Source organism: Phaseolus vulgaris, chromosome 7, assembly GCF_051622355.1.
Source record: "Phaseolus vulgaris cultivar YP4 chromosome 7, ASM5162235v1, whole genome shotgun sequence".
NCBI lineage: Eukaryota > Viridiplantae > Streptophyta > Magnoliopsida > Fabales > Fabaceae > Phaseolus > Phaseolus vulgaris.
Window position 1 is genome coordinate 2,039,937 of NC_143504.1, and position 14,616 is coordinate 2,054,552.

At 29.3% G+C, this 14,616-nt stretch overlaps 1 protein-coding gene across 2 annotated transcripts; it reads left to right on the forward strand.

Annotated features, from left to right (window-relative positions):
* Positions 1-9,200: 9,200 nt before the first annotated feature.
* On the forward strand, positions 9,201-14,358 carry LOC137828292 (cationic amino acid transporter 7, chloroplastic). 2 transcript variants are annotated; one of them, XM_068634790.2, is made up of 5 exons: positions 9,201-9,717; positions 9,895-10,114; positions 10,237-10,585; positions 10,971-11,205; positions 13,500-14,358. In XM_068634790.2, exons 1-5 carry the CDS (start codon positions 9,342-9,344, stop codon positions 14,069-14,071), a joined length of 1,752 nt encoding a protein of 583 aa, XP_068490891.2. In that variant the 5' UTR covers positions 9,201-9,341; the 3' UTR covers positions 14,072-14,358. The 2 variants fall into 2 exon arrangements, with proteins under 2 accessions (XP_068490891.2, XP_090161353.1); XM_090305227.1 differs by having other exon boundaries at positions 9,217-9,717; positions 13,063-14,358.
* Positions 14,359-14,616: the final 258 nt, after the last annotated feature.

The window sequence follows — 14,616 nt, forward strand, 5'->3', positions numbered from 1 at the left end:
TCAATACAGTCCCACATCGTTCAGGAATCGAGGTCAAAGGTAGTTTATATACTCCTTCCTCCTTTCACCTTTTGAAGTGCTTTTTAAGGACAAAATAGTAATGAAACACCAACCGTCAAAGCAGAAAATATCTCAGATGCAGTGATTGACCCTATCAATGCTATTTAATAATTTGAGGTCGGAACAATGATGGTGGTTTTTATTATTAATAAAAAATTATAAAACAGTTTTTATATTGATATATAAGAAGAATGATGATACTTTTATGCCTGTAATATCCGTAAAAAAAAGTTGGATATGAAAATCGTCGTAAGAAGCTCGTACTTTTGTGTCATTCTAAAATATTTTATGAAAACGGAGAATAATATGATATTTACATAAAGATTATAAACAGATACAATCTTTTTATATAATAATCTGACCGACCGAGAAAAAATGTCAAAGAATCTTTCATCATCATAAACTTTAAAAATGCTCATGCATTGTTATAATATAAGCAATAAAAGAACACGAGTTTTTAGTTTTTTTTTCTTTTAAATTAGAGTGAGTGTGATTTTTATATTTTTGTAATATCTTAGGTATAATAAAGATAAATGTTAACAGATAAAAGAATGAATTTTTTTAAATAGGCTATAAGCTTTTATTATAATCTTGTTTATTTACAATTTTTAGCTTTTTTAATTGTCTAAGTTTAAAAAATAACCAAAATTTTGTGGTGTTGTTAGATTATACTTGAGAAGGAATAAGATGAGAATGAAATCTAACTAATCAGATTCTTTATCTTAATATATATATATATATATATATATATATTTGATTTTTTATAAGGGTTCGGTACCTTGAATTACCTAATTTTATTTCATTTTTTTTGTTGATATATATATATAAAATCAAGATAAACTATCACTACAAGAAAATCAATAAATAAAAATCAATTTTAAAAACAAAAAATAATTATTTGCTATAGTGACTAAATTAGATATTATTCAAAAACAAAACAAAAAAATTGGTTTCTAAATTAGTTTTTATGATTGTTAAATGGTTTCTAAATCTAATTAGCTACCAAGGTTTTTGCTACCAAATTTATAATCAAAATAATTGGTAGTTAAAACCTTGTTAGCTAATTATATATCAACTTGAAAATTATGAAATACTAATAGAAGCTAATTTATAAACTATTTTTGTTTTGTTTTTAGGATGGTTTCTAATTTAGTAACTATAACAACTAATTATTAGTTTATATTTTATGATTTCTGGTAGTATATATATTATGCGAATTATAAAATGAATATAATGATGACAAAACGTATGTTATTGAATTTAGTCACCAGTTTTGAGAGAGTGTATAGATGGTATATACTTTTTAATAATGAATTTCTGTAATCGTATTATGGAATTTGAGTTTGTATGAAATTGTATGTTTTTTTTATGTAAATTCTATTATTTGGTATGTTATTGTTTAAGTGGTGATATGCAAATTAAGTAATACTTGAGGGATGAGTTATGGTTAGATATACTATTTATTACAATATATGTAATTTAAGTAACATTTAAGTGATAAGTTATGGTTAAAACACTATTTATGACGATATATTAGTTTTTAAATGATAATATGGTCATTCAAACATTAATGAATTGATTTATATTTTTAGAATTTATTGTGAATGACACAACAAGTGCATTACTCTCAAGCATTGTGATGATACTCAATCGTGAAGTTGGTGTGTGACCATTTATGTGTATTACATCTTTAAGAGTGTATTGTCATTTTATAGGTATGTTTGGCGAGAATAACTAAAATTGTATTAAATTCTAAATGTTGTAGTATTAATGACAAAACTCATTAATGAAGAAGATATCTCACTTTTTATTGATAATATAATCACATATATAATATTTCACGTGGTGAGAGGTGAAGAAAGTGATTACCTATTATTATAAGAGATCAAGTTTGATATAAGAGTTCAAATTTGTTTTTTACCAATAATATTTTTAATATGTCAAATACAAATATTTGATGTAAGATAATTAATATAAATTTAATTTTAAAAGTGTCAAATATAATAAATTACATTATTTTATTGAAATTTGGTTAAGGATTCCTTATCATAATTGAAAATGATTCAATTATTTGTGATATATGAAATAAGTTATGTAATAATATATATATATATATATATATTTGTGTCTTTTGTAATTTTTTTTTAAAATTTAGTTCATTTATATGAATTGTTATAATTGTATTTAATACAAGACTAAATGAAATCACAAGCTAATACTCAATACGGGTCCTGAGAGAACATCGAAAATATTTTATTTTTCCTGTATTTGATATTATAAATATTATTTTCATATATATATAAAGAGATATAGAAAGAATAGCGCATGTATCTTCTCTTATATTATTATAGTTACATATTAGTAAATTGTATTGAATGAGACATTAAAGTTTTCAATTTAAAAATACAACTCAAATTTTCAAAATTATTGTTTAAGAAATAAAAATATTGTAATATATATATATATATATATATATATTAATACACTAAATTTGATAGTTAAGAATTAAAAATGTTTTTTAACATTGAACATGTGAATACACTTTCTAAAGTTAATATTTTAAAAATTAATAACCTTTTGTTTTTATCAAATAAAAATAAATAACTATTATAATTTTAAACAGACGGGTCCAATAATCCTCATACTGGGTTCCTTATTAAGAAGAGAATATATTATTTGAGTTTAATAATTATATAATAGCTTTATACCGAGATATAACGACAAATCGCTATTAATATAATTTAAAAATAATTATTATAAAAATAAATAAATAAAACAAAAAAGGTTTGTCGTATCTGATGATTTATGAAGAAAAGTTTTGATTAATTTTGGAAGGATATTTGAAAAAATAGATGCTTTTTTATGAGTGAGAATAGCCTGGGTCCATTGAGAGTTGTTCTGAGGTGAATGTCTGTGGCAGGTTGAGTGAAAAGTTTAGAGTGTAAGAAAGAAAAACAAAAACAAAACAACTTTAAAATTTCAGAGAGAAAGACATAACCCAAGTGGTCTTCTCCACACCCTTCATCATTCAATTCCTATGTCCTCTTCTCCTCACCATCCCTTTTCCTACTGTTGCAAATAATGCTCCATTCTCTTGTTCCTACTCTTTTTCTCATTCTGTACTTCTAAATCTTCTTTGCATCTACTCATGATTTCATTTCATCTCCCATTTTTCTTTTCTGCTCAATCAAATCCAAAGAAAATACACACACATAAATGGAATTCAACTAATTTCTTATGCCCAACTTTTCCATAAATATCTATAAACACATGCATCCTCACTTTACTCTACTAGGTTTGGTTATGTGTTGAAGATCCACGTCGACATCGATTAGAAATTATGACATTTCATATTATATAAGTGAGTGCAAATCTCATCTTATAAGTCTCTTTTATAAGGTCGAGTTAGCTTAAAGTTCATTTTCTAATATGATGTCAGAATTATTTAGTTTATCCTAATGAGTGTTGGATTTATCCGACCAATAATTATCGGACAATATATACGGTATAGTCTCCTTTTTTATAAAAAAATGATTTCATGTTAGGTGTTAATATGCAACTTAACATCTCAACTAGGCTGACATCTTAAGTAACAACAATCATGTCATCACATGAAAAAAGTTTTATTAAAAAAAATAGAGAAAATATAAAAATATAGGAAAACTAGGCCAAAACTCATATGTTAACAAAAACGATACATAGGTAGACTATACCTATTCATAAAGAATTATAAGAACTGACTAGATAGAAGTTTATTATACCAATAAAATGATTCTCTATGAATAAATCGTAAATTAGTCAACTTATTAGCCACACATTTTTTTCACACAAAATATAAGTAATCATAAATTTTATTTTCTCACAATAATTAAGACAACTATTTCATCAATTCCGAAATATTGAATCTCTATAGTCTCCTTAAGAGAAAGGGGAAATTTTATCATGAACTCTTAATAGGAAAGCATAACTTTAAAAATTCTTTTTGCACGTTAACAATTGCCCCGCACAAAGTGGATTCAAAGAGTGAATCTTTAAGTTTTGTTAGCAAATGGAATATTTGATAGACGTTGGACGTGATCTTTAAAAACATTTCACGTGGTATTTTGTTATTATACTATTTTTATGTTTACGAAATAAGACATTTAACAAAATGGTAAATAAAAATAAACAATATTATAATCATTTTAAATATTTCTTTTGCTAATAACTTTTACGTTCTGGACCCAGACTCGAAATGACTCTGATACCATATTACAAAGTTTAACCCAACCCCATAAAACCGGTTCATAAGGTGAGGTTTGCATCCACTTATATACAATGAATTGTCCTAATTTTTAGTCGATGTAGAATCTCCAACAAAAATTGAAAACTATCCTCTTAGTTTTTGATATGGGTAATATAGTCTCATACCACTTAACTTAAAAGTCAAGACAAAAAATATACTTTAATTATGATATTTTTTTCTTTTACAACCTAAAATGTGTGGAGTTTGTCATTTAAATATAATATATGTAACCTAAAATAAGAGATTAACTATAAAAAAATCCAGAATATCCAAATGAAACAACATATAAATGAAAAGAACAATGAAATAACTAAATACATTTTATGGGGACTCCCTTTGATAAAAGAAGGATTAAAAACAATGTAAAAGTTGATGGGAACCATTTATATTTGACCAGTAATAGAAGATTTGGATTGTAAGAGGTATTGGATTCTAATATCTTTCCCTGATACAATGTCACGGAGAAATAAAAATACTAATATCAATTTTAATGTTCACTTCACCTATTTAGAAATAAATAAATAGGTAATCCTTGATATATAATATATAAAATTAACTTTATGCTATTATTTAGTAGTAAGTTTATTGAATTTATAATACTTATTTTTAAAAATTACATCAATCGTAACTTTTAATTGACTTACGATATAATATTTTTAAATTTAAATATGTTTTTAGATTTTATTTACATGACGAATGAGTTTTCATACTAGTTCTTCGTTTTTTTCTTGTAAAATTCAAATAAGAGTTTTTTAGTTTTTATAAAAAATAATAAAATAGGATTTTAATTATTAAATAATATAAAATTTATTTTGTTTTCTGAATTGTTTTAATATTTTATTTTATTATAAATTTAATGATTTATTGTTTTCGAATAAAAAATAAATATTTTGTTATATTTTATATAACTGTAATTGATTAATTTTATATGCTTATCAATTATAGGTTATAAAAATCAAACTTTCTTTACACTTGAAAATGGAAAATAACATATTATATATTTCACTAATAAGTATATAAAGAGTGATAAAACTTATTAATACTGTTTTAAACACTTTAATAGACCCTTCTCTTAAAAGGGTAAAAGGGAAAGCCGAAAGTCGCAACCTCGAAAAAAGAATTAGAATTTAGTAATTACTTTGAAAGATGCGAAGAACATAACGATCCTCTTAAAACCTTATTTTACATGAGTTTTTTTTATTCGTCTTATATATCATTAAATAATTTAATAAAATTAAAATGTTTATTTAATTAAAAATCTTAAAAAACCAAGTCATTTTATGATACAGTCTCAGTTGTTGAGTGACTTTAATCTACGTAAATAAATATAATTTGTTTCTTCGTCACAGCAATGGATTAGGGAGTGGAGTTCTCTAAATCAAACCCAAAAATATTATATATATTGACATATGAAATTAGTAATAAAGTTTTTTGAGAGAAACAAAATTTGAGTTGGAGCTTAATTTTGAGTTGTTTTGATATCTAAAATTTGATTTTTCAAGGTGATTAAGAAGTTAATTTAATATTTTTTTTCAGATTTTTTTTCTTAAGATATAAGAGAAGTTTAAGATAAAGCAAATTAACTTTATTTTAAATTTTAATTTAGAGTATCTAAAAGCAGAAATAGACCCACGCACGGAATTTTTCTTTCTTTCTCTTTTCATCTCTCTCTTCTATCTTCTCTCTTAAATTCTAACTCCATACCTCATCTATTTTAGAATCTGATCGGACCACGTTGTAGTTGGCAAGTTAAGGAACATTTCTACCGATCAGATTTTCAAACAGAGTAAGTTCATTTTTGTTCTAAAGTTCATTTGTTTTTTTATTTTTCCTTAGGATTTAGTCTTCAATCTTGGTGGGGTCAGTTGAGAAGTTTAATCTTCTCAACTTATTCTACTATATACTGAATTTTTGTTCTGTTTGGATAACTTACATTAGATCCGTAAATCTTGAAACTTATCCAGACGGGGGAAATAAAATTCTAGAAGTTACTTGGAAAGCAAGCAATTGAGGTAAGAGAAGTTAAATTTAATTTTTAATAGAACCCTAGGCTAGAAGATTTGGATGTGGAAGGACCGTGGTTCCAATATTCAATTTCTCTTGCAGGAATGTTGTGTGTTTATATATACTGAGTTGTTTGTTTATATATTATTTAAATTTGTGAAAATATTAGGTTTTGATGATTTAGTATTAAAGTGTTATTTTTTTTATGTCAAATAGACTTTTGAATATTGTGGATTACTTTTTGAATGATATTGTATGACATAATGGTATGGAATTGAATTCATACATTTGGGATAATTTATGGACTGATGTTATTTTGTATTAAGTATTGATGCTTATGTGGTAACAGAGATCTCTGAGTTTCACTGATGATCCATGTGAGATCTATGTGATTGTTTTATTGTTGAGATTTGAAGAAAATTGAATAATTTGAGAATTTGATAATGTAATTTGGTTTTCTCCTTAGATTTAAGTGTGTATACTATAAAATTCTATTTTCACTAGCTTACCCTTGTTTTTCTTGTTGTGTTTGAATTGCGGTGACTGTATTATGTACACTAGCAGATGATCATACAGGTGTAAGAGAACCTTAGAAGTTTCAGAGTTTTATTTTGAGCTATGAATATATAAATATTTGTATTTGTATAAATCCTAATCATATATTAAGAATGTTGTGAAAAACTCCAAATTTGTATAGAAACTGGTAGAACTTTTATTGTAATAGTTATATGTAAATTATGGAGTGTTAGACAGTAAAAAAAAGTTTTCACCTTAATATTATTTCATGGTTGATGATTTTGTCAGATATAATACAGGTAAATAAATGTTGATTTTGTTGTTATAGGTTTACATTCCAGATTTAAGCATAAGTTAGGTTTTTTTTTTCTTTTAAACTATTTTTGGTAGTTTAATTTTACTTTCAAGCTTAGTTATCAATATAACATTTTAATATATTGAGAACATGGTTCAAAAGTTCTTTACCCATAAAATTAAAAGTCACCCTACCCTTAAAATTAAAAGAAAAATCTGGACGAAAGTAAAATTTCGTTATTTCCTTTTTTCTCCTTTTTCTATATACACGGTTGTTAATGATAGTACAATGCTAATATAATGTTTTTTAATATTTAATTTTTTATCACAATATATTTTCCAGATAGAAAGGTGTATAGAAATAATTTTAAACATAAATCATTTAAATTCATTAATTTAAATTTATTATATTATTTTAGAAAACGTTGCGGTATATTGATTAAATTTTATTATATACTATCAAATGTAAGGTTTTAAGAATTTCGAGCAAGTAAGTCTTTACTTTTATTTATTGTATAAATCTTAACAATCGAAAACTAGTATCATAATGATTAAAAGCTTCTGAAATATTTTTTCAAAATCAAATATAGATATAAATTATAGAGATTTTATTCACATGTATGTAAAATTCAATTATATATATATATCCAACAAAGTATTTATATATAGCTAAAATATTTCATAAATAACATATAAATTTGGGGTTTAAGATATGTTAATTGTAAACATAATACTATTACATATCAATGACAACAAAAGAAATGTCTCTCAGGTTTGTTGGATTTTTTCGAGATTTTTTTCCAGGAGATAATTGAAAGATTTGAGATACCATATAAAAAATCATGATACTATTTTTAATAAAAAATCTAAGACAATAAGTTTGTTACTTTTTTCTTCTTACGTTGCTTTTCTGGCTCTTTATGTTTAATGTTAAAATTTCAACTCATACTTCACTTTAATGTAATACTTTACTATTTATGATCCACTACATGAACTCAATAGAGGACTAAATAAATTATTTATGGTATTTTAAATGTTATGTATTTATACTACTCGTGTACATACTATAGCTATTGCACTTCATAATACAAACATATACGTGCAAGGGTAGGGTTATTCAAATAAATTTTTAACATAAAAAAAATAAAAATATATAATTATATTAATAAATTAATAAATTAATAAACAATTTAGTTTATTTTTTAATTAAACATAAACATACAAAGTTCATGCACCAACCATAATAATTCAATTTCATTTTAGCATTAATACACAATAATCATGTAAACTACAAATGAATCTGTACTTAAAAGATATTCAATAGCCAAAACAAAATCCAAGATTAATAACAAAATCATAAGGAAAACGAAAGAAAAAGAATTCTTAAAAGTAAATAGAAACTTATTTTATTTAAAAATTTGGTTAGATAGAAATGATCCTTGATTTCTAAGTCAGTGTGAGGTGCAATCAGATTCTGAAATAGAAAATGTTCGGAGAAAGAAAAGTTAGAAAGAAGATAAAGAGAATACGAAAAAGAGAGAGAAAATATTGTTACAATTTTTTTCTCACGTGTTAATCTGCTTAATAGAAAACATTATGTTAATCTTCTTACTAATCTATGTTTATATGGGATTTTCAACTTACATTTATCTTAAAGATTATTAGTATGTGTACATGTTTTATAAGGAATTTATGTACTTCATATTACAAACTAGATGCTAACTCAACATACTTTCCTAAGCATCTATCAAATCATCACATTCACCCCTCATAGCATGGTTGGTTTAATAATTTAATTTATGTCATATAAATTAAATATATATGCATACACATTACATAGACTATATATATGGACTGAAATATACATTTGCAAATCAGTCACATATTATTTTAAATTAAATATAATGAAAATATTATTTTATTGATTTATAAAGTGTATGTTTTGTATTGTTTGAGGCATGATGAGAAGGAATTTAAAATTGTGGTGTAAAGAGTCGTTTTCAAAAGAGGGTATAGTAATAATATTTATTGAGAAGATGGTAGCAGCACCATGATTTAGTGATTCTACCATACTTGGAGTAGACCGGAACTATAGTTGAGTGAAGTGTTGTGTCTGAAGCATGTAGCCTATAAAAGCACACCCATTCATATCACACTCACAACACCTCTTTTCCTTTCCGCAATGGACTCCTCTTCGTTTTCGAGCTTCCGCAACTACCTCCGCGCCCTCTCTCACACCCCCACGCGCCTTGCACAACGCGCTCTCTCGGTCTCCACCTCCTACGACGAGATCACGCAGGTTCGTGCCCGCTCCGGCACCACCATGCGCAAGACCCTCCGCTGGTACGACCTCGTCTCCCTCGGCATCGGCGGAATGGTCGGCGCTGGCGTCTTCGTCACCACCGGCCACGCCACCCGCCTCTACGCTGGCCCCGCCGTACTCCTCTCCTACGCCATTGCCGGCTTCTGCGCCCTCCTCTCCGCCTTCTGCTACACCGAGTTCGCCGTTGACATGCCCGTCGCCGGCGGCGCCTTCAGCTATCTCCGCGTCACCTTCGGTTCGCCTTCTCCCAAATGCGAGACGCATTATTATTAATATTAATATTCGCTCACTAATTAAAAATATATATAAAATTATGTGGAGAGACCAACGGTTATGAACCTTTAATACTTTTTTTTGTTTCTATCTCTTCGCATTTTCTTTCTCACCTAACACGACGACGTCGTTTTCGCAGGTGAATTCGCTGCTTTTATGACCGGCGCGAATCTCGTGGTGGACTACGTGCTTTCCAATGCCGCCGTCGCCCGAGGCTTCACGGCCTACCTCGGCACCGCAATCGGAATCTCCTCCTCGAAATGGCGGCTCACTGTGCCGTCTCTTCCCGACGGCTTCAACGAAATAGACGTCGTCGCTGTCGCCGTCGTTTTGCTCCTCACTCTCGTCATCTGCTACAGGTTCAAAGCTCCCGCAACATTGAACCTCTGTTTTCATCAGTTTCAAATCTATATTATTATTATTATTACTATCATTACTATTATTATTATTATCATTAACCATTGATTTTGTTGTGTTTTAGCACGAGAGAGAGTTCGGTGGTGAACATGATCCTCACGGCGCTGCACATATTGTTCATAGCGTTCGTGATAATGATAGGATTCTGGAGAGGGAGTTGGAAGAATTTCACCGAACCCGCTAACCCGGAAAACCCCGGCGGATTCTTCCCGCATGGCGCTGCCGGTGTGTTCAAAGGTGCCGCCGCCGTTTACTTGAGTTACATCGGCTACGACGCCGTTTCGACCATGGCAGAGGAAGTGAAGGATCCCGTGAGGGATATTCCGGTTGGAGTCTCCGGTTCCGTGGTTATCGTCACGGTTCTCTACTGTCTCATGGCCGCATCCATGACCAAACTACTCCCTTACGATATGGTTGGTTAGATTCCTCCATTTTTGTTATTTTCTAGCTTCAAAAACATAAATAAACACCGGCATTCATTTACAAGAATACAAGAATTTTCCACAAAATCTAATGTCTAATCAGCAATTGTTATGGCAGACAAAAATTGTAGGTCAATATGAAGTGTCTCTTTGCTTTTTGTTAAAAATAATTTTAATTTTGTTAAATGAAATAGATATTTGAGCTAGTTTAACTTTTTGGGAGATGAAAAGTTTGTGTAGCTATTGGTTACAAAAGAGGCACGTAATGTAATAAACGTGAATGATGGAGGTGTTTTTGAGATTAAAAGTGTTTGTTGTGAGGGATGGAAGTGATGATATATGATATGATCTGATCTGGTGAGTTGGGTGTACGCAGATCGATGCAGAAGCGCCGTTTTCAGCGGCGTTCAGTGGGAAATCGGACGGTTGGGGATGGCCCTCACGAGTGATAGGGGTGGGGGCCAGTTTCGGTATACTGACGTCGCTGTTGGTGGCGATGCTGGGTCAGGCTCGTTACATGTGCGTCATCGGTCGCTCAAACGTGGTGCCCTCATGGTTCGCCAGGGTCCACCCCAGGACCTCCACCCCTGTCAACGCCTCTGCTTTTCTTGGTACTTCACTAATCCTTGCATATCTTCTTCCTGTTTAATTCTTAGGTGCTTTTTCTAGTATATATCTGCTGTGGGTGTTCTTCATGCTTATCAATGTTTGTTATGGGTTTTGATTGTGTGATTTCTGAAAGGAAGGGACCCATTTTCAACAACATTTTCTTTGGTCGGGGTGTGTTCGAGGAAGTTTTGTTATGATAGAGGTGTTTTTTTTTCCTCATTAATGTATTGTGAATGGGTATAGTGATTCTTGACGCATTGTCGCGTTGACAATGGGATTGAGTTGAGCTTAATCTATATCTCTTACTATCGTGCTCTACCATTGAATAGGGTGGGTTTTTTTATGATCAATTAATTATTGGGTGTCATGAGTGTGTTTGAACTTTGTTCTTAAGAAGTTCACTGCAAAGTGAAAGAAAAAAATTGGTGGATTGGCCTTCATTTGATGTCTGAAGAAAATCCAAACAGGTTCTTTTAACAAAAGTAGTGTAATTTTTCAAGTGTTTATCAAATTGGGAATTTTTTGAAAATTTATATAGTAAGTTGAGTTAACATATGAAAAATTTGTGTAAAGATGACATGATTTAAATTTGTTGAAGTGAAATTGTGATTATCTCACACGATTTTAATGTAAAAGGTGAAGTTATATTTATATAGATATTATTTTATTGTTTATGTTAATATTAATGTATAATTTTATATAAAATATGATTAATATGTTGTTATTAATTATTTATATAAAAATATTATTTGTGAAATGTATAAATTATTATTGTACAATTATGAAAAAAAAGATAAGTAGGTAAGTGAACTATTGACTATTTGGTCTATCAATTTTAGTTAGTTGATCTTGTCGTCAACAGTCTCTTGATTGATCAAATACCACCGAAAAAATGGACATAAATTTATGATGAGACAAAATGTATCAATATATGACAACAAATCTAGTTGAAAGTATGATTTCTATTTTGAAGGAAGTATAATCCTTACTAATAATTTGTGCTCTTGTTAAGACTACATTTAAAAAAATTATAGTCTTGGTTTATTGAACGAGATACCAATATCAAGTGTAAGTTATGATCAAGACACCTATATCTTATAGATATTATTGCTTTGATAAGAAAAAAGGAACAAAATTAAAATATTATTTATCTTTATTTTGCACTATTGATTTATAACTTCATTTACTCCCACTAAAATAATTAAACAAATATTAATATATAATTGAATAAAAATAACAATCTAATTTCCACACTATCCTTAATCACAATCATTAAATAATTTCTATATTTTTAACATATTTTACTTTTCTTATAATTTGTTATAAAATTATCTATTGGTTTTATTTCTTTTAGTAATTGCACAATAATAATTAAATCTCTTAAAATGAAAGTCTTGACATGCTTGCATGACTTACTTACCTATGCCAATAAATTTTTTAAAAAATCCATTTTGGTAAATACCTGTAAAAATTGCATCATTTTGGTTAAAAAATCCCAATCCGTTTGAATGTCTCTTGGAACCTACTTACCTGACAGGAGTTGGTGTGATTCTTTGTTTGCATTGTGAGTCTGAGTAAAAGTGAATGGTGTGTGGCCAACAGTTGTGTGTGCGAATTACACAATAACAGTTATGAAAGAAAACTGGGACAGGAGACGTGTCAGATGCATCACTTGAAATAGATAATTGTGAAAAGAAGGGGCATAGTATGATTATTATTTATATTTGAAAGTGAAAGTGTGGAAGGTACTCCAAAACAGTAGATGTTAGAAAATATTTTGCCATATGGGTGTCACATGTTCTCAAGTGCTGTGAGCCTATAATATATTTTATTTTGTATACTAATATATGGTCCCCCAGCATGGTATGCGTGCCTATCCCCTCCTTTACGCCTTCCATCAACACTATCTTCAATGGATATGGATGCAAGGACTGTGACAACTGTGTTCTCAATGGAAACATGTGAATCACTCACTCTGCTAAAATAATAGCCTTCCAAGCATTTCACATGGAAGATAATTGGTGGCTTCTATTGATTCCACCCCCACAATTTGATGACTAATATATTCCCTCTTCATTGGAATCATTGACTGATCATGACCCTCAATCATGGACTATTTGATTTCCATGATTTTATGCTTTGTGGTGCGTTTTGACTTCTCCACATCCCTTATCTAAAATTCCCTTCCCTCACTCTGTACCCTTGTTTGAGTGGTGCCATGTGACTCAAAATATTAACTGTGCATTTCTAGTGTCACATTTTTTTTTCTCATGTCCGAACATTATTTCCTTTTCAGGGATCTTCACAGCAGCAATCGCCCTTTTCACTGATCTTAATGTCCTCCTCAATCTGGTGTCAATTGGCACCCTCTTTGTCTTTTACATGGTGGCAAATGCCGTGATCTATAGACGTTATGTGGCTCTGGGGACAAGCAATCCATGGCCTACACTGTCCTTTCTCTGTTCCTTTTCCTTTACAGCAATCATGTTCACCCTTATTTGGAAATTTGTACCCACAGGAGGGGCGAAAGCAGGGATGCTGAGTGTCTCTGGTGTTATTGCCATTGCAATATTACAACTTTTCCATTGCATGGTCCCTCAAGTTCGAAAGCCAGAATTCTGGGGTGTCCCATTCATGCCCTGGATCCCCTCCATCTCAATCTTTCTTAATGTGTTTCTGTTGGGATCCCTCGATGGGCCATCCTATGTTCGATTCGGATTCTTTTCGGCTGTTGCAGTGCTTTTCTATGTCTTTTACAGTGTCCATGCTAGCTTCGACGCTCAAGGAGATCATTCTTTGACAGTAAAAAATGGAGCAGAAATCCATGTGGAATCAAAGCAAATTGAGGACCAAAGTTTCAGAGTGTAGGTATATAATAATAGATAGTAGATAGCACTTTATTTATCATGTGTTTTTGTAATTTGAAGTGAGGATCATTTCAACCTTTTTGGATGGTTGAAGGGGAGAAAGATGTATTAGAATATTAGAGTAGGTTGCAGCTTATGCAGAAGTGGCGAATTGTATAGTTACACTGGCCTAGCTTGTGATGATCCCTTTTGTAAATTCTCTACTTTCTATCCCAAAAACACAAATGGATTAAAAAAATGTTATTTTCACCAATTTAAATTAAAGACTATCAATTTATAATTTTTAAATTGTTATATTTAAGTGAAAAGTTGTTTATCTTTCTGTAATCTATAAACATTATAAATGAAAAAGAGAAAAAAAAGAAAAAAGAGAATAGTGTGAAATTGTTTAAATTGGAATTGGAAAGTAAAAACGAAAAATATAAATATTTTTATTTTTATTTTGATAATATTATTGTGATTATTTAGTTTATTATAATAAAAATATGTTAATATTGATTACACAATTCATTATGGTTTTATATACTTTATTAATATTAATGACAT

Bases quoted from the DNA above. Each gene is read 5' to 3' on its own strand.
- LOC137828292 (XM_068634790.2), top strand. From the start codon at position 9,342: ATGGACTCCTCTTCGTTTTCGAGCTTCCGCAACTACCTCCGCGCCCTC. The intron at 10,586-10,970 runs GTTGGTTAGATT...GGGTGTACGCAG, and splicing joins AACTACTCCCTTACGATATG to ATCGATGCAGAAGCGCCGTT. The intron at 11,206-13,499 runs GTACTTCACTAA...TTTCCTTTTCAG, and splicing joins CAACGCCTCTGCTTTTCTTG to GGATCTTCACAGCAGCAATC.